Source organism: Buteo buteo, chromosome 22 (genome assembly GCF_964188355.1).
Source record: "Buteo buteo chromosome 22, bButBut1.hap1.1, whole genome shotgun sequence".
In the NCBI taxonomy this organism is placed as follows: Eukaryota; Metazoa; Chordata; class Aves; order Accipitriformes; family Accipitridae; genus Buteo; species Buteo buteo.
Window position 1 is genome coordinate 15,208,467 of NC_134192.1, and position 23,744 is coordinate 15,232,210.

At 47.8% G+C, this 23,744-nt stretch overlaps 1 protein-coding gene across 1 annotated transcript; it reads left to right on the plus strand.

Annotated features, from left to right (window-relative positions):
• The first annotated feature begins 8,902 nt into the window (after positions 1–8,902).
• Positions 8,903–23,302, plus strand: LOC142043072 (UAP56-interacting factor-like). Its single transcript, XM_075053771.1, has 9 exons — positions 8,903–9,061; positions 13,149–13,292; positions 16,629–16,771; positions 18,777–18,904; positions 19,756–19,840; positions 20,246–20,289; positions 20,376–20,450; positions 21,125–21,236; positions 21,993–23,302. Exons 1-9 carry the CDS (start codon positions 8,980–8,982, stop codon positions 22,086–22,088), a joined length of 909 nt encoding a protein of 302 aa, XP_074909872.1. The 5' UTR covers positions 8,903–8,979; the 3' UTR covers positions 22,089–23,302.
• Positions 23,303–23,744: the final 442 nt, after the last annotated feature.

Sequence of the window (23,744 nt, forward strand, 5' to 3'; positions counted from 1 at the left end):
GGCCGCCCCGCCGCCCCGCCGCCACTGCGCAGGCGCCGCCGAACCCGCAGGGGGGGCGGGGGGGGGCCGCGGGAGTGAGACGGCGGGGCCGCTGGAGGAGGGGGCGTGGCTGCCGCGCGCCCCTCGGCCGCTCTCCCCAATCCGCGGCGGCGTGGAGCGAGGGGGCGCGGCTCCGTTACTCCCCTGCCGCCTCCCTCACCAATCCGCGGCGGCGGGGGGGGGGCAACGGGGTGTGGTTCCCCGAGGCGGTGCTCGCCAATGAGGGGCCGCGCGCGCGCGCGCGCGGGGGGCGGGGGGCGGGGCGGCTTGTGGCACGCGGAGGCCGCGCGCCGGGCGCGGCGGGGAGCCGCACGCCGCCGCCCGCGGGGCTGCAGCGGGAGCGGAGCGGGGCGGGAGCAGCCCCGGGGCGTCCCGGCGGCATGGCGGGCAGGGCCTGGGGGGGGGGGAGCCGGGGAGCGGGGTGCCTTTCGCAGCCGGGCCGGGAGCAGGCGCGGGTCGGTGTGTTTCGGGAGAACGCAGCTGCGGGGAGGGTTCAGGGCAGGGGCCGCCCCGCAAAACAGAGGCGACGCTTTATGTGACTCGGGGAACAACGGCTCGACAGCCACGGCGCCGGTGAAACGGCATCCCTTCCCGGTCGCGGAGCGGCCTCGCCTCTCGGCGGCATGGCAAATAGGCTATTGTCACTCCAGTGAGCCCTTTGGCACCGTTCGGGTTTACTGTCGTATCTATGGCAACACAGCTTATCGATTGCTCCTCAGGCTAAAAAGTCACCTACCAGATGCATCAGAGCATCACCTCTGTGTGGAAAGCTAATAACGAGCAGTGCCTGTCAATAACTGCAGTTCCTCGTTAGTGGCATGAAAAAAAAAAAAAAAAATCGGTGAGGAATCTCCCATAGCAGAACAAAGGGGAATAGGAGTAAGGTTGTCACCCTAAAATGGGTTAACAAACATTCACAAAAGCCTCAAAGACAGTAATGCTCTTGACTCAGAATATGAAAGGGGAGTGGTGAAACATAAATCAGAAGCTGGTTGCAATGTCCGAGGCCCCATTATATTAATAAAATGCTACACAATTGCTGGAATATTGTATGGATGAATAATTACCTCTATTACCATGTAATCTGTACCTCTTAGGTGCTGCATATTTATCTGTCAAAAATTACTCTGGAGCCATAATTAAGAAATGCTAAAGAAAGGCTCGTAGACCCACATTTTAATGAAATTGCTGTGTGTTTGATAAGCAGAATCTGCTTTTATGCTTTGATCCTCCTGAAGGTCCGTAAATGGATAATTTTTTTGCATGCATGCATCATGACTAATTGGGGGATCTAAGGGAAATTCCTTCTATAAGCAGTATGGAAGAGACTAGCCTTCAGTCAGCAATATGTCAGTGAGAGACAGCTGAGCCATTATTAGTCAAAAGAGGAACAGCCCTGTAATAGTCTGTGGGTGATATCTGGCTGAAATTCAATAGAACCAAATTAGCCAGGATCAGTAAGAAGGCACTGAAGAGTGAAGGGTTTAATCCTTTGGTGCAGTATTGTATGGACTTTGGGATCACTGTGTCATTGCAAATAGATTGGCTTTCCAGCAAAAGAGGCCTATGTGCAAAATGCATGTGTGGTGGGGGAAGGGCTCCCATTGTCCACCTGCAAATATTGAGGCTCTCTGCTTCATTTAACCTTAGCTGTGGATACTTTTGTGGGCTGCGGGGTTAAAGCTTACAGATTAATATCTACCGTTCAGTCTGCCTGGGCCAGAGCCTCTGCTCTTGCCCTGAAAAAGCTAATTGTTCCCTGGATTCACAGCAGGAAAATCAGACAAACCTGCATAAACACTGCTGACTGCTGCCCTCGGTTGAGTTTCCAGCCAGGGAGGGTGGAGGTTGAATAAACTCACAGATTGATGTTGGTCCAAGTGTGTATGATGATTTTGCCTGCAGACGTGGAGCAGGAGGTACAGTGGCTCTGCAGCTGGCAGGAGCGAAGCAGAGCAGCAGCCAGGCTCCGGTAACTGTTACTAAATGTCAGAAATAGTTGCTCTGAGTTTACAAAGGCGGTGGCTTGGCACAGGGCCAGCTCAGAGATGCAGTTTTGCTATCCTCCCTCTAAGCCACATCACACAGCCGCTAAATAGAGCCTAGCTGATCTCTGCGACGTTAGGCAGAAAGGGGTTCAGCTCGCTTTGTAAGAAATAGGTCTGACATTGTCAGAGGGCTCAAAACACCATTTAGTCATGCTGGAGTTCTCACGTATGAGGGGCCTTTTTGTCTTTAACAAAATACTCACTGTGTTTGCAGGTGTTCCTACTTAGAAGCAAACCAAGCACTCTCAGTCTGCTCAGGCACACGCATCTTCAAATGCATTAAAGTGTCCAATACAATAAGCTAGAAGCAATGTTTGAGACTTTTTCTAACAGCTAACCAAAAATCCCTGATTTGCAAACTGTCTTGAGCAAATTGCTGCTTACTCAGGCAAAAGCTTAGGCATTGATTACACGTTCCTATGGTACAGCTACATGCAGATTTACCTGTGGGGGTCGTTTTTCACCTCAAATAGCTGCACAATCAGAACAGTTGTCTGGAATGCTAAAGTCTAACTCATTTTGTTTATACTGCATTTCACAGCCTTTCAGGAGTTCTTTCTCCCCACGCCCTCCGCTGCCCTTTCTTCTTCAGTTCACAAGCAAAACCGGAGTCACTAGTCTAGTGGCAGAAGGCTCGCAAAACCAACCTTCTTGTCATGCTGAATAGTAAATCATAGATGTGCCATCTCTCAGTTTCTTCTATAAAACAGAGATGATAGCATTTTCTTATTTATTAAGGCAGTTAAGATGAGTACAGGAAGAGGTGGAAACACTCAGATGTTGTAATGAGATGGCACAAGACAAACATATTTTCTTGCTGCCACACCGCAGACAGAGTCTGTTTCAGGAGTCTGAAAACCACCGAAAATCCCCCACTTCCATGAAGAGCTTCCACTTTGAAAGTCTTTGTGGCTACCCACATCCGTTCTAGATGAGATAAAAACTCATAAAGATATGACATCAACAAACTTTAAGAGGTAGTGTTAATGCCTAGAGGAATGAGATCTAGATAAAGCTTTGATCTATCTAACTTTCAACATGGATTGCAAGATGTGGTTACTCACAAGTCTTGCAATGACGTAGTCCTTGGCACAGTTAGCCCAAGCCATGCTCAGAGCAAGTGAGCGTGCCATCCTGCTGCTCTGCGTGTGCTGCTCCCACAGCTCTTCTAACCCCTGCTCAGCATCATCACTCACAGCTCCAAATTTCCCCAGAGCACTGCCTTCTGGAGAGAGCCAGACAGGTTCATCTGTACTGGAAATGTCAGTATATTGATTACAAGAGTAGGGAAAGAGTGGAGTCCCTTATCTCTCCTGTACCTTCGTAATTCTCCAGAGTATACTGCAGGCTGTGTCCCAGGTCAGGTCAGTGCACACGATAAGAACATCAAAGCACAGTACCAAAGCCGAGATGCTGCCCGGGGTGTCATGCGGTGCACTGCTCCCTCCACACCTCCACTGGATTTGCAGGCCTCTGCCAGGCAACGCAAGCTCTGAGCACCTAAGGCCAAGTAACAGGGATTGCTGAAAGCAGGGACACCCCCAAAGCTTTCCGTGTTCCTGAATTAAATACTTGAGCTGAATACAAAGCAGATCTTTGTCAGTCTAGATTGTGGTTTGCTGTGAGAAACGAAATCCTCCTGAGATGTCAGCACTGACCTTTTTTTTTGCATCCTTTAGAGCCTTTCTGGCTTTAAGCAATTAAACACCCGAGCTTTCATAATGTTCTTACTATGCTTCTTTATGAGTAGCCTCAGTCCTCCTACACGTGTGAGGTACTGAGATAACACATTCACTGTTATTTCAGTACCCATATGATCCTTGTGCCATCTCCTTGATTACTCTTCAATTCCTTCTGACTTACTTTGCATATCATTGATACTGCTTTTCTTCTTCAAGACCTGTAAGTGTCCACAGCTTCCCACAGCGAGTTAAAATAATCTCCAAATGACCGGATTCAAGATTCATACTAAAATGGCATCATCTATCCACTTTGAAAGCAAAGCAAGCAAACCATATATTTCTAGTTAGGTCAAAAGGCAAATGCCATACTGTCTGTGCTAAAGGGTAGTGATTTATCTGAAACATCATTTTGAAAGAGCTAGAAATAGCTAAAAATACTCCAGAATCTGATGCTTGAATAGAAAAGAAGCAAGCAGGAATCCGTCTAGCTGCTTTGGTGAGCAATACATGTTCTTAAAAGTCTTTTTCTACAGACCACAATAAGACGGCAAATCCATTAGTGAGAAGGTTCCTGGTACCTTTTCCATTGCTAGCATCTGATTAGTTGTACAGCTAGCAATGCTTCATCAAGCACCAGAAAATACATTTCTGAAGGCAGGGGGGAGGGTGGCCTCTACCCTCAAAGATGTAATTTCAAGTACTACTTATTCCAATTACATGCACTGGAAATACCTCCTCATAGTGCTGCAGAGGCCTTTATCCTTAACAGATCATTCTAGTGTGATTTCTAAGAGGATTTTTCCTTTAATTCCATTTTGAATAACTTGTTTGCCACGCAGTAGCATACTTGCCTTGCTTGTTTCTTGGTAAAATTAGGAATGTAGCCCTTTCAGTGAAGGCTTACTTTGAGAGACCCCCCGAGAAGCAACATGAACTAAAACAACTCCTACATTGCAATCAGAAGCACAGCGGTGTGGTGTATCTGTGTATCTCAGTTTACTGAGATGTAGCTAGGCTGGTTACAGGCTGCACCGAAGCTACCAACTGCCCTCCTGCAAACGTGTGTGTTGAGTCCAAGCCCGTGCCATTGCAATTATCTTTTATCAAGTATGCCATGCATTTCACAAGCCACATCTCTCATACACAAAAGACAGTCTAAGATAAGAAGTAACTGTTGTCACCTTCTTGTCCTAGATAACAGCACACAGGATGATCAATTGTATTGTGCTTTAATACAAATGTTAAATCATTCTGCAGATCTCTAGATCTAGATGTGCACTTTTATGGGATGACTTTAAGGATGTTCTGCAGAGTCCAGAGGTATAGCTAAGGGATATTGTAAGAGTAGTTTTGGATGTACCAGGCTGAGAGCTCAATTTTAATATCCATACAGAGAGAGAGAAAAAAAAAAAAACCAACACAACAACGCTTTTCTAAATACCTTGCAGTCTTACAGTATACAGGCTGCATCTGCTAAATACGTAAGAAGCAAATAAAGGAATTTGTCATTAACTGTTAACAAGAAGTGGTTGACCTGTCAGTGAACAGTTGTTTTCACTGAGCAGAACTTAATGATATGTGCACCTCAGCCACTTTATTGCATCCAGTAAGAACTTCTGCATAAAAACTGAAGTATTATCATCAATGTAGCTCACATTCTGGGAATGAGTAGAGAAATATTGGCATAATCTGGAGTTTTCTTTTCTCAAAAAGCCTGAAGAACAGTTTTGTTCTCTTCCATCTTCTGAAGAAGATGATTTTCAAGTAGGAACATATGGTTAAAAGGCCATGTTCAGCATCTAACAATAAAACATAAGCTCGTTGGTGGTGGTGCACCAATTTTGGAGCAAGCTAACGAAGCCGTACTGCTACCAGTGTTCCTCATTAAGAGCTGAGAATTATGCTCCTGTAATTCTCACCAATCAAAAGGCCTAAACACCCCCCCTTGTGGGCAAAATGCAAAACATCACAAAAGTAAACGGATTTTTGGCCCATTGAGATAAGCAATTGTTTACGCTTTGAGCAATTCTGACATAGGGTGGAGTGCTTCCATACCCACAGATACAAATGTATGCATGCAGATGCTAAGCATTTCCTTGACAAATATGCCTACAGCCACTCAGGCTTACTTCCCAAGTAAAAACATTTATTTGCAATTGCATCATGTAGTTTTGGGTCTGTTTCACTGAAAGTGAGCAGTCGTATTTTTTGTAATTTTGTTTTAAATAACTGTGATATGCGGTACCCCTGGGAACAACTGACAAAGTGGCCAACATTAGTTTTAAGATACACATTTTTATTTCACAGCATAAGATTTATTACAACAACAAATCATCACAAGTTATTTAACATGCAGAAGATCCACTAAATCTACTAAAAGACAGAAAACATTTCAGATAATACAAGTGTCTGAATGCTGGCATGTGTTCCCTTCTCCCACTGAGTTCTATTTTTGTTTTTAGCTAAAAGCCTTCTAGCATTTCTTGGGGTTTGATTATGTGACAAGAAGAGCACCTGATAAATTGAAAGGCTCAGTGCCCCAAAATAATGCTTGCTCTTTGTGAAAAAGTCCATTATGCATGTGCCTTCCAGGGAAGGAATACCTGGCACCTTTTGGCAGAGGTGCCCCAGTTTTCTTTGAGGGCTTAGCTTGATGGCTTGTCACCACAGTATCATTTAGTCAGTAGGAACCAGTTCTAGAGGAAAGCATGACAAAAATAATGTTTTTTTTCTTTGTTCCTTTCTTTTCTTTTCTTTTTTTAAAATAATCCCACTTTAATCTTTAGAAAGTCACATTGCTGACATTCCTTTCTTAGGATGCAGGGTCAAGTCCGTCTGCCAGACACCTGCAGTCCTCTCCAGTGCAGGGGGATTGTGCTTTAGAGGAGGTTCTGGCTCTTAAGGCCTTTTCACCAACTCCAGCATGTGTCACCCACACTGTTAATGTGAGAAATTACTCAGAACTGAGTTAATCGTAGTGCTTAGACATACTAAGCAAATGGGACACTTGCCAAGACATTAAGAGGTCACAGACTGCCAGTTGAGAGATGACAGAGTATCTATCAGCTCGTACTTCCCAGATGCAGAAATATGGCTCGGAAAGGTTTTGTCTGTGCCTTCAAAGCCATGCGCTTAGAGAAAAACAGATAATTAAACCTCTCACCTGGTGAAGTAGAATTTGCTGCAAAAGCTGTCTTGTAGTTCAATAAAAAACCTGTCATTTGAAAATACCTACTATTTAAGAAGTTGGTCTCGGTATTTCTAAACTCTGCCTTTGTCTTGCTTTGTCTCAAATGTTTCTTTCACTAAGATGTGATCAAATGGAAACACTATTGGAAATCTCTCAGCTACTGCTTTCAGGTTTTCTGAAGATACAAGCATGTATGATTTTGGAGAAAGCCACAAAACCTTTCATTACATTGCTCTCACAGCGGGACCAACTCCAGCTTCTTCCCAGTGCAGAAACCTGGGTCATTCAACACACGGCTGGCCTGTACCCCAAGGACACTCCAGACCCCTCCTGCAGTCCTTCTTCCCTCGTGGCTCCTGACTGCTGCTACTTCACAGCGGGCTCCAGGACACCTCCCAGAGCCCTTCTCCAACACCCTCATTAGGTGCTAGAAAATGACACTGCTATAGAGCTCCTCTCCCTCTCCATTGCTAAAGGCTTGGCTTATATGGATACTTCCAGCCCTTTCCCAGCAGCCACAACTTCCCTGGCTGGTCTGACTAAATTGCTGGGAAATGTTAATGATTCCTTTTGAAGGAAAGCTCTTGGAATAGGAGGGCGTTAGAGCCAGGGCTCCCCAAAGAGCAGCAGCACCCCCAGGACAACTTGGATATCACAGAAAATTGCAAACGGGGTATCATGATCTTAGTTCCTAACATTTCACATTAAAATGCTTTAATGATCATCCTGCAGTGTCATTGCAAAAGACAGCTAAAGTTATTTGTTGCTCTCTCAACAGTGTTCTGCTCTTTTCTTTCATGAAAGAACAGTTCTCTAAACCAACACTTTCAGAAGCACTTGATCTTGCTAAGAGCTATACACATACCAGGAGGCAATCTTTGTCCTCATTTATTGCGTGTAGAAATTTCTCTCCCATTTGAAGTGCAAGCTGTGAAAAAGAAATTGTCTTGAAAACACGAGAAATGGTCTTGAAAACACAGAACATGCAGACTTTGTTCTGAGTTTTATGTGACCTTTATTATGCATGTGATGTGGAAGATCATGTCAGAGCAGTTATTATGTAGAGACTTTAGAAAAAACGTGCTATTCACCTAATGCACGGTAACCCTTTGGAAGAGGAGTGATTGTTCTCCCAGTTCTTGTCTTCCATTTTGTTTGCTTTGTTTGGTGGGGTTTTTTTTCATCTGGCATTAAAAGTAGAGGAAGATGGGTTAGCTCACATTTTGTATTCAGACTGCAGAATAGCACCAGTGCCACAGCCCGTGTGACACAGAGACTGAAAGATCCCCTGAAGAACCTGACTTCTGGGAGTGATCGGGATGGTGCTGAAAGACCAATCCCCAACGGATGCTTCCTCCTCGAGAATCTCACAACTACAGACAGACTTCGCGCCTGAATACAAGCGAGAGTGCCTCCGTTTGCAAAGCTACCTTGTTTTTCTAGTCTTCAAAATGAGGCAAAGTTACCCCTCCTTTTACATGGCTCAGAAATGACTGATGGGGTTTTAAGATACACCTGCTCCTGGCATAAACCCCAGAGGAGGAGGATTCGGGGAGGAGAGGAGGAAGAGCGTTGGCTCAGAGGCTGGGGAATAGCGCTTAGCCGAGAGCTGGAGGGGGGGCGCCGACGGAAAGGGTCCCCCGAATAAGCGGGGAGGCTGCGAGGGCGGAGGGGCAGGGCCGAGCAAAGAGCGAGTGCCCCGGGGCGCAGAGGGCAGAGCTGGCTGGCGAGTGGGGGGGCCGGAGGGGCTGCTGGCGGAGCGAGGTTGGGGGGATGCCGGGGGGGGGTGGGGCCGGGCGGGGAGCTGGCGGGGAGAGGGGGTGTCCGGGCGCAGAGGGCAGGGTGCTGGCGGGGGGGGTGCCGGGGCAGGGTGCCGGCGGGGGGGGTGCCGGGGCGGCGTGCCGGTGGCGGTGCCGCCGCGGGGCGCCGCCGGCGGGTGCCGGCACATTCCGGGCAGGCGCACTGGGCGGCGCGGGGCGGCGGCGGCGGCGGCGGTGGCGGCAGTGCGCGCTCGGAGCCCATGGAGGCGGCGGGGCCGCAGCCGGGGCCGGGCCCCGCGGCGGGGCCGCAGCCGGGAGCCGAGGAGATTGACATGTCCCTGGGTAGGTCCGGCGGGGCGAGGGTCCCTGCCCGGGCGGCGGGCGGCGGGGCCGGCCCGAGGGCGCTCGGGGGGGGGGCCCGGCCCGGCCCGGCCCGGCCCGGCCCGGGGCTCCGTGCGCCCCCGGGGCCGGTCCCGCCGCGGGGCTCCGTGCCCCCGGCCGGGCCCGGGGGTCTGGTCTGTGCTCGTATGCGTCGTGGCGGGGCGGGTAGAGTCGGGCAGAGGAGGGTGGTGTGGCCCCGCAGTGCCGGTGCCCCCCGGCCGGCCTGCACCCGGTTGCGGTGGAAGGGGACCGGGCGGGAAAAGGCGAAGAAATAGCCGGGGGTGGTGGGGGGGTGGTGGGAGAGAATCACGGCTTCAGACCCATCTCTGTGCTTTGCTGGCGGCACCCCGTAACTTCAGAGGGCAGAGTATCAAGGGCTTACGTAAACGAGCCCTCTATTGAAATAAAGATATGAGACATGTCCTCGGGTGTGCAGGCTATTTATAGCAGCTTGCTCGTGATGCTCGCCATTCCTCTGGCACTGGATATGTGAACTGTGCATAAACAACTGCCCTTCTATTAACTCCGAAGGCTTGGACTCCGACACTTGGACGATAGATCTTGGTGGATTATCGGGTTGACATCTCTGCTGTGGAAGGAAAGTCCGCTCGCACGTTTTATTATTGGGTCAGCTTCCTAACCAAAATCTTGTGTCATTTCTTCCCAGCAGCGAGCCACTTCTCAGGAATAGCAGAACATTTTCCACTGCAAATTCAAACAGATCCCTTGGCTGATGCACGTTTATTTTAATGGTGCTATGACGATTTACAGCAATAGTGGGTCCCTAATTTTTCATTTAGTTTTTTCCCCATGCTGTTGCACACCCTTTTTCTGTTTGCTGATGTGCAATACTCCCTTTGCTTTTGCTCTCCCTTGGTGCTTCCCCCAGTCAGACCTCCTGTGGTCCACCTCCATATTCAATCCAGAATACACCTTACTCGGGGCAGAAGAGAGAAGTGGAAAACAAGAACCTTGGTGAAGAACGAATACTTTCAGTGTCAGGTGCTTGTTTCTGTGCTTCCAGATAAGTTGGGCCTTACTTGAGTTAGCAGTCACAGGAAACTGCAGGAGTTACTCTAAAGCCACCCTGATACATCTAATTCTGTCTTGAGGGCATAGGGGTACCTTAAATGACCTCTCAGGATCCCTTCCAGCCTTACGTAGTGCTCCATTACATTGCTTTGTTAACCCCATCATATTTATGGGTGCAAAAGACAACTTGTACCCAAACAAAAAAAGACACTGAATGGTGATAGACCAGACACCTGAGCATTCATCTCCTCTCCGTTCCCAGCAAGCTCTTCCTCACACTGTAGATAGCCCACCCTTGGATGCCTGCATCCACCTCCCTGCAGAGCAAGCAGGGATGCTGTTGATACGCTTCAAAGCAGCCTGTGCCCCAAATAGCACATGTCCCAAAGGCACACTTAGCTGAGAACATCAGCGCATTCATACCAAGAATATCGCCCAGCGTCTCCCAGCGTGCTCTCTTCCTGGCAGACTTGATAGAGAAATCACAAAAGCAGTCACGCAGCCTATTCTTACCTCTGCTTTCGTTTGTTTTCCCTGGGCTTTGTATTAATTTGGACACAGGAGTTTCTTGATAGAAGATGACAAGTGACAAGCGCTGGAGGTATGATGTGCTGTTTGTGATAATCACCCATTGAAAGCTAATGGCACTTCTGTGCTTTCGCTCCAGCGATTCATTAAGGAGCTGGACTAGCCACTGCCTGGGAAAAGGGCTGATTTGGACACTTCTTTCCTCACTGATTTGTTAAAGGAATGTTAAAACATTCTGCTTGGAGCTTAACAGATGTAGCTTTATTACTTGCTGAATATTTTCTGGAAGGTGTGAGGTTAAAAGAAGAAATTGTTGGAAAATACAAATTAATGAGGAGGTGTCCCTTTGCCTTTGCCTTTCCTCTTCATCAGAACAGCTTGAATTAAGAAGATCCCCTTGATTTCAGACAAACTCATTGAGAACTGGGGGGCTTTGAGCTGTTTCTTTATAGAGCTCTGCATCTAAAAGTAGTTTGTTCATGGTCCAGATACTTCAGCTTCCAGTGCCATCTTTTAAAGAGTTAAAAACACTTGTTGAGGTTGGGCATAAGCTTTCAAAACCCTGTCAGGTATACTCTGGATACTGCAAGTGGATCATCACCTTCCTCTGTGTCCCTTGTGCTCTCTCTGTCCTCTCTCGTAAAACACGGCAGTTTAGTGCAGCTCAGGGGGTGTGCAGCTGGTTACAGCAGCAGTGCCTAGGGAAGCACCCAGAATGCTTGGCTGGGTCCGAACTGGTGAAGCCCAGTGGCAAAATGTCCTTGGGAGAAATTTTGTGTGATCTTCTCAGTGCTACTAATATAGTTTTAAACCAAAAGTGTCTAAACCACAGGGAAAGTAATTGGTTGTTTCATACAAGCTCTGCGCCTTGGGAACTACATTTGGATGGTCTCTTGCAAAGAATGCGAGAAACATGTCATAGTTCATGGAAGAGCTCAGTAGAGTACATTTTCAGAGCTGCCTAATAAGTTTGGGTGAGGGGAGTCCAGGGACATTGGCAGCACATCCCGGGTCAGTTTTGCTGCATTCAGGCTGTTTTATACCCCTTTTGGGGTATAAAACCTGGTGGGGTGGCGATTGGGCTTCAGAGGCGAGAGGCAGCTGTGCCTGGTCCCAGTGCTCATACTGCAGCAGCACAGGAGCGGGCTGGTTGCCCTCCCTCCTGTCTGCAGAGAGCTGTGCAGGGTTCCCAAAATATCTTACTGCTGCTGGCAGTGGGGCAAGCATGGAAATCAAATCGATGTGTTCAATGTGAAGCACGAGAGCTGGTTCCCTTGGTGCGGTGTAGACAGGTCTATACAGGACAACCCAAATTTTGCAGGGGAGAGCAGGCATCCCCCGCACAGTCCTCTTGTATTTGGGATATTCTCCCTCTCTGCTTCACCAGACAATGGCAAAAGCTAAGAGGTTCTTGCTCTGTGGTTGACACATCCTTATCCAGCTGTTTCTAGGTTAGCTATATTAAGTAATTAAGCAGGAGCATCTACCCCAGATAGTCAGAAAAATCAAGAGTTAGGTCCTGAAGACTGTGGAACTTAAAATACAAAGTACTGGTGATATTCATTGTGCATGTTGCATCGATTTGCTTACTGGTTTTTGAGCCATAAAGGTTTATGGCTTCAAGCTTCATCTCATACCACCAAGGGCTAGAAACTTGCTTTGTTTTTTTAAAGCACTGAGGAAAGACATGCAGGTCGCTGACTCTAGGAGATGGGACTTGAAAAGAAACCGTCCTGCAACCGCCTGGTGAGCCATGAGTGTTTGCAGACCATGATTTCACCTTTCTTGACAGTCACTCTGTACAAGTGAGATTCCTTCCCCGCAGCCCTCACATCGCAGCCTTTACTGCACCAAGCTTCAGTTCTCCCCTTTACAAATTTAGGGGCTAGGGGAACATTCATACCACTTGTGTTTGCATGACACTTGAACAGCATTTGTGTTGTTTATACATCAGGGACACATCCTCTGCACAGGGCAGCGCCCGTGTCCCATGCATGGCAGGGGGAGTGCCTTGGAGCAGCCGTCACAGCATAGGTGCACCCGTGGGTGCTTCTGCCCATTCTCCCCCCTTTGACCACCTATCCCGCAGCCTTCCAAGTCAGACCTTCTCAAAAAATGTTCTTTGCACAGCACTGAGCTCCCGGTGCCCCTGCAAAAAGATATTCCCTTATGCTTGTGGGAAATCTGCAGGATTGGATCCCTTGGTGGGACGTGAGTCTGAAATCTCTGTCCTGCACATGGTGGATACGTGCTGGATGGTAGCACATTTTTAAATAATTCGCTGCACTCTAATCTCCAGCCTGCAGGAGCCGAGTAAATTGATCCTATACTTTCTGAGCTAAGCTTAGCCTTTTATTGTTCGGCCAGCGTAGCTTACAGAACCGCAAGCTCCATTTTTACTGCGGACAATTGCAAGCACTGAAAGTGGGAATCACTGTTGGTAGAAAGTGCAGGTTTTATGGGTTTCCCCTTTGCCTTTTCAATCTAGATGATATCATAAAACGCCACAGGAAAGAGCAAACAGATGCCAGCGCTGCAGGGGATGGGCGAAGGCAGCAGGTCAAGAACAGGAATTCGGCATATGGGTATGGACGGCCCCGTTTCCGCGCCTGGATGCAGAGGAATTTGCAAGGTAGGTGAGCGCCTTGGGACGGTGGAGGCCTGCCAAGCTGGAAAACACATTTGTGTAACAAAATACAGCTCTTAAATCCTTCTCCTGTCTAATTCCTGTGTGCGTATAAGATGTACTCGGGCTCTGAATAGCTTTTCTGTCTGCAACAATGGAATATCAGGGCCCTTTCAGAGCATAAATTCATCCATTTCTCTCCCTTCCACCCTCTCATGAATTACTAATTCAAAGTGACTTAATATCTAGTCTCTATTCCCTTTTGGCTTTGCATATTTTAATTATGCCTCTTCCTAATCCTCTTTTTCCCAGAACACACTTAAATTACCCCTTCAGTAACTGTCTTTGATAGCTCAGTTATTGGAGCTAATTTGTCTCTTTTGCCAACCATGCTATTTTTATGATGAGTTTTTTTATACTACTGAGTGATCTCACACTAATCTATGTTTGGTTGTACTAGCTTTTATCTACAAAACCAAAGTGACCTGCTGCATGAAATGCCATCTCTGTCAAAATTTTGCTTTTTTCTTTAACTACTGCTAAATCATTTCATTGAAGATTTTAGTGACATTTTGCAGCAATGTCGTTGCAATCTTGCCTTGGAGTGCCAATGGCACATCAGGCCAGTGGGATTGCTAGGAGCAATCCTGCTTGTCTCCGGTCTGCCTCCCACTCTCGTGTTCTTGGTCTCCACCACATATTGCCTTACCAAGAATCATTCCAGTTCAAAACAAAATGATGATAATTGCCTTTTGCAAATTGATTTTTCTGTCAAAAACACAGGCTTTGATATTCTTCCACACTCAAGTGACTACTGCATGCAGAGTCAAATAAATCAAACAAAGTATTTTTTTAGCTATTCCTTAGAAAGGAGAACTTTTCTGTTCATTTATAGAATTATTTCTGCTAGTCTTAGTATTTCATAGGTTTTAACTGAATCTGAATTCAGCCCTGCGAAGTGCAGAGACCCACCATGCTGTGTGGTGCTGATGTCAGTAGCAATTTTGGGAAGCTCAGCACGACTGGGAATTTAGCCCATAATTCTTCAGGGGCTGAAATGCAGTCCCTTCTGGGCTGAGACGTGATAACCATTATCAAAATGACGATCAGAACAGCCCAGCACTGTAATGACAGAGGCTGGAGAAGGGTATTATGCTTATTAAACCAGCAAGAGAATTCGTGCAAGCTAAGTGCTGTTATCCCTCCTGGAATATGGCTTAAACTGTCTCCCCAGTGGGGGAAAGATGATTTTTAATGACAAGAAATTTGAATTTCAAATATCCTTGGAAAAAGAGTCTGTCAGGCATCGGGGCTTCTCCCCAGACTGGACTTGCTGGGCAGAGGTGCCTCTTGGCCAACGCAGGTGTGCTCAGCACCAGGCTCTGAGCGTGCACCCAAACACGGTAGGGGTCTTCCCCGGCTGCTGATGCTGTGGGGTTTTATTCAAATGTTCTTTCATTACTAAATATCTGCCAGACTTTTTGCAGAGATGGAGCCTCCCATGTGTCACACTTCAGGATACACATGACGGACCGAGGCCTTGGTCCCCAGCTGGTGTACACAGGGTACCCCTCGGAGGCTGATGGCTCCGGCATTAGTTATTTACACCGGCTGAGGCGTGCCTGAGTGCACTGCTGAGCCGAGGCTCTCTAACGCAAACTGACTGACAGGGGCATGATTTTCCAGTCAGGGCTGCCTTTTGCATCAGTCCCTCCCATTGCACTGATGAAGTACCAGGAAAGGCAGCTGAGCTCGGTCTGTCTTGCCGCAGAGGAGATGCCCTCTCCAGGGTGCAGAGAGCTGTGTTGCAAGGTTTGGTGACCTGCAGGAGAGCGGTCTGGCAAACGGGCAAGAGAGAGGGGCGAGCCCAGGATGGGCATTAAAGGGAACAAGAAGGGGAAAAACAAACTGTGGGGACAGAACCAGGAGGGGAGAAAGGGCTGTTAAACACAGCGAGACCACATCTGGTCAAAAAGACACGGATTGCCAAAATTCAAGTGTTTGGAGAGGAACATTTACACACCTGCGCTTCTGCGGTGAGAGGGCATTGTTTGCAAAGAAAATAACGACTGGCCCCACAGAGCCTGTGAATAGTATTGCATTTTTGTGAGTGTTCCCAACCAGCACCTCCGGCCGTAGGGAGCGAAGCAACCCCGACGTGCTGTTTGGGAGGTGCTTCCCACGGGCGTGCCCTGGTGCCCTTTTGTTTTAGAGCCAGAGCAGCTCAAATCGTCTTCACTTGTATTCCAGTGTAACCAGCCCATGCTGGTGCCGACCGGTGTTACACCCTGGGGCTGGAGCCTTCATTAATCACTGCGGTGTTGGCCTCTGACAGCGATGTCACCGCTGCCTCAGAGCACTTCATTTCTAATTGCTCCAAGTCATTATAAATTGCCGTGGTGTAGGAATCGATGGTATAGGATCAACACATGCATCTAACTGCTCTGTGGTTGGTATCAGCGAGGTTCTGCTATATGGTCCAGGGTTTAACTGCAGTCTTGGTGCCCTCTGCCATGCACTGCTTTATGCCTGATTTATACACCCCTCTGAGTATGTGCGTACATTACACTGGTATAGCGACTCAGAAAATGTCTACTTCGTTATGACTACAGAAGTTTATCATGTGGAGTAATTAGGCTTCAATACACTATGCCTCCATCTGATGGAGTGCTTTCCTCTCGCTCGACACTTCAGCACACCTCAAAATCATAAGCAGGCTTAGGGGAAAACGTTAAATGCAAGATGAGCTGTTGGTGTGTATGTACTGTGCAGTTACGTAAAACAGCAGCAGAAGGTGCCCCCTTCAATATATGCGGTAAGGATATGTCAAGCTGAAAGAAACCCCATATATATATAAAAAAAATTATGGTCCAGTGTTCACTTATCAAGTGCTATAATGTGGGCACTCAGAGCTATTCCAGGCGGTTGTGGCGTTGGCTTCTGGATGCTCGAGTCACTTGCGTATCTGTATCAAAAGGCTTTTTCCATTTCACAGTTAATTCATAGCAACGTGAGCTCTGACAACAGATTGACAGGTTTCCTGATGTGAGTGTTCCTGCCTTTATTAGGAATCAGAATTGTGGAAGGCTTTTCTATATTCTTTCAAATCAAATAATGTGTTTGTCAGTCCTACATATAATAAGAATGTTAATGAGACATTGGAAAGATAAATTATTTAATATTCTGCAAAATTACTTTTCTGGAATAAATTGATGTGATTCTTGCATCACTAGTTATGTAGATACTCCTATATCATATTAAGTTAACCTTGTAATTAATTTGCAAAACTGTAATAATAAATTGAGTTTTTAAGGATGCTAAAATAAGAGTTTATTTTTGTAGGACCTAACCGTTTTAGAAGAGGGTTTGGACAACAACAATATAATCGGAGGCAGTTCAGGAATACTGTGCCCGGTCCCAGGAGAAGACCAGCTGCTGCATTAAATGGAGTGAGCCCTTTAAATCGCCAGGCATCGGCTCAAGAGGTAGGGTGGTAAGGAAGGTACAGCTGTTCCCAAATGTCATGTAGAAATCTGCTGGATTTTATTGTCCTGGATCACCCTAAAGAACAATCTACATAAAAAATTTACAGGCACCATCTTTTATATGCCCATGCATAGCATTTGCAGGCATAGGTGAGTACAGACACATATGCATATAAACCAGCAATTTTCCAGTTGGTTTTGTAAGCTTATGACTTGGCATAATTTTACTGAATCAGTTCCCATGGGTTTTACAAACAAGATTTTTAAAAAATGTGTTCTTAAAAGATTTTAAAATATTTTCATAAAAACAAATTCCATGTCATCTCATCTTACTATTATCGTTTAGAGGAGGTATGTTAAGATTCACCATTATTTGTCCTCCACCCAGAGCATTTACCAAGGTTCAGTAAAGTCAAAGGACAGACTGTTGTTGACTTCAGGTGGCTTTAGTTTAAAGACATATTTTTGACTAGCAAGTGGGTGTGTCCCCCAGAGACACTGATTCCCAGTACTGGGACAGCCATGGGTGAGATCGCCCACATGCTTCAGTGTAAAATGCATTTTTTTCATCCATGGCTTTCCCTTTTTCAAGTTTAAATGTTTAGGTCTTATCTCTGCTCAAAAACACTTAAAAAAAAAAAGATTGAAATATTTTCATTTGGGTTTTGAGTTATTTTTAAGACTCAAGAGACTGGAAGGAAGGTACATGTTCACCATTAAAGTAATTCTTACAGCTTTCTTCTGAGTGTCACTAACATTAAACTGGCTTGGTGTAGAAGGTGGAAATCAGGTGGGTAGGTAGTCCTCTGTGAGAGGGGGTTGTTTTTATCCTCACTGGTGGAAATTCCCTCAATTAGGAGGTCACGTATGCTCAGTAAGCTTTTAAAAAAACACCAAAGTGGCAAACTTGATGGCAAATTTAATGGCTGTGTCCTGTGGGTATAAGAGAGCCCTAAACTAAGCATGCATGTGCATGGAGTGTGGTTATTCCTGAAAATAAAGACTGCAATGACTCAGATATTGAGTGTGGCTGGGTATTAACAGAAAGTAATAAGCAGTTGCTAGGAGGCATAATTCTACAGTAGCTTCCATTTTGCAGAAATAAACCAAGTGGGAAGAATGTGGAAACACATCTCAGTTAGTGGGTAGTAACAGTGATGGTGGTTGTCCCACAGAAATAAAAGTCTGTGGCAATTTGTATAAGTAACTGCAGGAGGACCTACGCTGCTGAAGGGTCTTCTGATGTGCTTGATGCTTCAGGGCTTGGACTGGGCAACGTACGTGTCCAAACAAGAAAGAGTCAATGACCGAAAAGAAACCTGAGCAAAGCTATAATGCTAGGCTTGTGTGAGATTTGCACTCCATGGACTAATCTTTTTTTGTATTTCTGCACTATTAGAATGAAACATTCTTCCTGGTACTTGTAGTTTCATGCCCAGGAACCAAGACACACGTACTGATTGTTGAGAACAGTGTATACTAAGTCCAAACGTTGAGACTACAGCAACACTGCTCGGTAGAAATATTTCTGTCATAGATACAAAAGACCATGGAAGAGAACAGGTTTTAACAGATATAGCGAGGAATCAGTTTCCCATCATGAAAATATCAAAGGAGGAAAAAAAGCACTTGCAGAGCAGGGTTGTTCTGTTGCAAGACTGCAGAAGTTGCAAAGGAATAACAGTTGGGAATGAGAATAGAGGGAATGCAGAGCACAGAGCGCGGGGCTGAGCCCCCTTTGAAGCAATTGCAAGTGGTGTTGAACGTGTCTGAGAGCAGTGAGGGAACCTCTGCAGTGTCAGCAATCACCACCTGCACTTAGAAGCAGGCTGGATTTCCTCCTAGACAGAGCCATAGAAAATGCCAAATAAATGCACCGGCTTCTCAGGCAGCGGCAGTCGGTGGAGGGAAGGGCGGTTGTGTGCCGTCGCTCGCGCTCACTCCCTCTTTGTGCACTGAGATTGCGGGACGGGTGGCAATTGCTGAGCTCTCGCTGCTATTTCAGGGCAACAAGAACAACGATGCTTTCGCCAAAAGCAGCAGCAGCGGGCAGCCAGAGGGACGGCGACGGCCACCCCCAGGCCCCAAGAGATTTAGAGCAGCTGCTGCCAGCACCAACGCCCCGGGGAGAAGGTAAAATCTTTGGTGACTGTGGGCTTCTTTGGTTTTCAGCGATTCCTTGTGCAGCTCCTGGGGCTCTGCTCTTGGTCTGCGCCAGCTGGGAGTGGCTACAGCCGTCTGTTCATGCAATGTGAGAAAAATACTCTTGGGTATGTTAGGAAAGCACCTGGAAATAAAATAACCTCATGCTGATAGTTCATAATTCAGGTATTAGATCTGTCATTTTATTTTAGAAAGCACGGAAAATGTGACCTTTGTCTTTTTATTAAACTTCTCCTCTGTCACTTTGGGGAAAACTTTTGAAGGGTGAAATAGCATTTATTTTCATAGAGCCAGGAAATACAGACTCCAGTCGTAAGGGATAGGCAGGGAGAGGGAGTCTGTCCTGGTGAGGGGCTGCAGGAGCAGACGCTGCACCCCAGGAGCTGTGACGAAGGCAGGCTGCCGTGTACTGGGCACAGTCTTGCTGCCTGTCTCATTGTGGTCCTTGTGTTCTCCGAGCTCAAAAGGAAGCTCTGCTGCAATCCCATCTTTCTCTGCTTTGAGTAGAGCAGGGACTGAATGACCTCCAGAGGTCCCTTCTGACCAAATTTTTTTCTACGGTTTTCTTCCATGATTTTTTTTTTAACAAGCAGAGTTCAGAACAAACACAAGCTGTTGTTTCATTTGAGCAGAAAAACGAGTTCCTCTGAAATCCTTTGCTGGCAAAAAACCTTGTTGGGCTGAACTTGGTAACACACAGCCTCACTTGCTTCTCATACTGCTTTTTAATACCACGCTGGGTTAGGTATTTCAGCATTAAACTTTAGGAGAGACCTGGCATCATATTCACCTATGTCCTTTTCTCTCTCCTCCTTTATCAGCAGGCCTTTCCTGCTAAACAGGGGACCAGCCTTCCAGCAGAAGCGGATGCAGCAGCGGTTCTCCAAAGCCAACTTTCAGAGAGGGGTCAGTATCGAGACTTTTTTTCTGCAACATGCTGATGGTGACTAGCCTTTGCCCAGTTGTATCTTTGCTTCCAAAAGTAACTGGGATGACTTTAACAATTAATATATTCCTAGGAAATTATTTGCAGGACAGGCAATTTTAATGCAGCTTAATATTCTGACAGCTGGAAAATAAAACCTGGGCAGGTGATAAAAGTAAACCTTGCAGCTTATACAGCAGCACAAGCAGGCAAAGTTAAGCCACCCCATACAGATCGCTGTGCCAGCAGGAAACCCAAAATTAGCGAATTTCTTGACAACATGCAAAGAAAGCACTATTCAGATATACCAAATGAAATACTGGAAAAGGAATCATTGTTTCTGAGAGCTAATTCTTTAAGTCATTTTTTTTAAATATATTTCACAGCAGATGGATGCTAATGGAGAAGGGAAACCACCAAGGATGAGAAGGTAATTGGTGAACAAAGGCATGCTGCAAACATGACGTGCTCTTTCATGCTCGAATTGAAGCTGGATACATCTCCCTGTCTCGGCAGGTGGCAAGTGAAACCCAGCCCCGGCGCAGTTCTGACGGTTTCTGTGGCTAATCCCCAGGCGGGCCAGACCGGCGCGTAAGTAAATGAGGTGATTTGTTAGGATGGGAGCCCTACAAAAGCCATTGCAAATCCTTTTAGCATTATTGCAGCTTCGCTTCTTCTATTAGAGTGTGCAATGAATGGTTCAGGCCCAAAATGGTTAGCAAATGATGTCTCGTTCCCTTCCCGGCATATCTGAAAGGAGACGGTAATTACCATGCGCCTTGTTTGCTATCCAGAGTAAGGAGAAATGAAAGTGCCAGCAGCGTGTGGGAGGTGGCAGGCTGGCTTTGCTCGCTGTGAGGTGTCGCGGGGGAAATGCTGCGCGCCCCGAAGGGACACCGCATGCTTGCTGTGTCAGAGAAGTGCAGACGCTGGGAGGGGGCAGCTTCGCCCCTGGGCTGAGCCGGTGCAGCTGCTGGACCCGGCACCCACCCAGGGGTAGAAAGAAGGGTGGGTGAGGGCATTTGGCATGTCCTGGGTGCAGAGAGCACCCCATGATAGCCTTGATGTGACACAGTCCCCAGTGCTGGAACTCTGCCTGCACGGCAGCTCTCCTGGCATGCTTCAGACTCTCCCAGGCTGCCATGAGACATGCCATGGGATGTATGGGGCATGCGGGTGTCTCCTTTACTCCTTGCTGGTTTGCAGACGATAGGAAGTGAGCTGCCTTAGCATCCTGAGTGACTTCAGATCTGTGCTTTCCCCAGGGCCGGATCCAAGCGCCCGTTCCTGCGAAGCCAGAGGCCCCCGCCACGGGTGGCCAAGCCCCAGCCCAAGGGAGTGCTGCTGAGATTCAACTTCCGTGCGATGGCCAACCAGGTAGAGGATTGTCGACAGGACAGGCAGCACCTTGCACCCTGCAGCAGCCCTGCCGCTAAGCTGTTAACATCACGCTCAGGTTTTTGGGGCTGCCAGTTGGGTTTATCTAGCATAACCCGGGAGGAAAGTCCTGTGGCCGTGTTGGCTAGGTTGCTCACAACACTGAAAGCACCTGAGAAGACTATTCTGCAACTACAGACTCAGCCCAGTTTTCCCCACTCTCTTGGCCTTTCTTGGCCTGTCCATGTGCTTTCTTGGAGCGGGGAGATGCTGCTTGTGAGTGGTCCTGGCCGGGGGGGACCGTTTCACTGTCGGTGCTCCCCACTCCTCAGAGACACACAGCACTTCTGGGCTTTGCTCTCTCTTTGCTTTGGTGACCTTCTTGGTGCCTTGTTTTATGCTGAAGTATGGTCCAAGAGCCCCGAGGCAGGTCAGAAATCCTGCTCCACCTTCTTCATTGCCGGCGTTTCTTGTCTGGACGGTTTGGTTTTACTTGATGCCTTGTGCTCAAATGCCATCTGCTTGTTCCTGTTCTTGCCGAGGATGCCCAGTGTCTTGGGGCTGGGTGCTGCTTGGAGGTTTTCCAGCCACACACAGTCTGTCGAGCTCCTTGTCTCCGTGTGCTGAGTGGTTTAATTGACTAACTGGCTGTGAAGCACCGTCCTGACTGATGGGCTCTAATCAATACCCTGCTACAAGTTTGGCCATGCTTTGCCACGAGACGTGGGACTGACTCGCTCTCCCTTTCCCCTGCAGACCAGCCTGACGCTGGATGAGAGATTCTCTGGTCTGAGGAATAAGAGGCGCTTTACAGCAGCCAGGAGCGCCGGCCGAACAGTCACCATGCCTTAGCACTGCATGCTCGTCACAGGGACTGCCCATAACAGTCCAGGCCCTGTAACGGGCAGCTCAATAAAACTCGATAGATTTCCTCTGAGATAGCTAATTTGGCAATGTGCCGTCTCCTTCCTTACACGCAGAATGAATGAGCGATTGAGGGCAGGGATGAGGCAGGATGAGAGTTGGGGCCAGAGCACGGGGCAGGTGGGACATGAGCAGGGTGGTGGAGGGGGACGAGCGAAGATGGATTTGCTGGGAGTGCTCTGCAGGGGAGCCGTGGGGCTGACACCAGCCCTGTCCCCCTGCCAGGGCACCCCATGCTGCCTGGGGTGACTCCTGCAAGAGGGAGGGAGGACCATCTCCAAGCCATACCCAACAAGCCTTCCCTGTATTGTCCCATGGGTGGGAAAGGGTTGAGGACACTGTGCCTGCCTGCATGGGAGACAGAGGGGGAAGTGGAGCATGTGCGGGGCTGAGGGACGTGCCCCAGCAGTGGCACCAGTGGGGATGCTCCAACTGCCCATGTTCCCTAGCATCCATCTAATTGCCCCATTTGTTGTGTGTGCAGGCATCCCTGCCCGGAGGTTTGCAGTGTAAGACCTCTCCATCCTGAAAATGTCTCGCTCTGCCCCAATAGTCAGGCCTGAGCACCTTGCATTTCTCTTTGGTTTGCCGTGCTGTTCTGACTGCTGCTGCTGGCCCAGTTGCGGGGATGGGGTGAGACGTGCCGTGCCATGCCTCTGGAGTGACTGTCCTCGTTGCGGAGCACAGACAGGCTGCCCCAGCCCAAATCAGGTTTTCCAGTGCTGCATTAGGGATTTCATAGGTGCAGCTCCACCCATGCTCTAAGCACTGGCACAACTCAACTAGCAGCTGCAGGAGAGAGGCCAGGCTCCACAGCAGTCTGATGAACATTGGCTGAGATGTTAATGAGGTGGGTCTAGACATTTGTTAATGAAGCCCTGCACCAACCGTGAGTCACTGATCCATTCTCCACCCACTGCTGTAACCCAGCGCCGAAAGTGCTGGACACAGTCTGTTACTGGGCTCCAAGCTATACTTATTAAAGTAAATATTTGATAGACTGCTTTACATTTTACACTGAGCATCTTTAACAAGAGACTGGACTCGATGTTGATTTTACAGGAATGTGTGAAATGTTGTTAGTTGATGTGGTGATGTACGAGTCCAATGCACTGAATAAAAGACTAACTTGTCAAATGTCACCTCCGTTTATTTCCCTTCCTTCAACAGGCTTTTGGTGCAAGTTCAGCCTCGCAGCATGGCACTGCGGGGCACAGTACGTGTGGCTGCATGGGCTGCTGCCTTGGTGCTTTGGGGGAGGCCGTGGTCCCCGTCAGTGCCCACCCCCAGGCAGTGGGGCAGTGGCCTGGCCACGCAGGCAGTTTGCAGCTCACAAAGCTGGCTCCAAAGCACAGCCAAAGCAGTGGGAGGTTTTCAACAGGTATTGTGTAAAATCTTTGCTGTGATCTCTTTTGCCTTTAACATTATCAGCAAAATTATCAGAGCAAACCTGGCTCTGCGTATGTCCAAATGAAAATGAATGCAAACTGACTTCCAGGTTAATGAACTCGGGAGAAGACATCACTGCTTCATGCAAATAATCTGGATGTTATGGAAGATGAACAAGAAACACTGTCACAAATG

Bases quoted from the DNA above. Each gene is read 5' to 3' on its own strand.
- LOC142043072 (XM_075053771.1), top strand. From the start codon at position 8,980: ATGGAGGCGGCGGGGCCGCAGCCGGGGCCGGGCCCCGCGGCGGGGCCG. The intron at 13,293-16,628 runs GTAGGTGAGCGC...TTATTTTTGTAG, and splicing joins GATGCAGAGGAATTTGCAAG to GACCTAACCGTTTTAGAAGA. The intron at 19,841-20,245 runs GTCAGTATCGAG...TATATTTCACAG, and splicing joins AAGCCAACTTTCAGAGAGGG to CAGATGGATGCTAATGGAGA.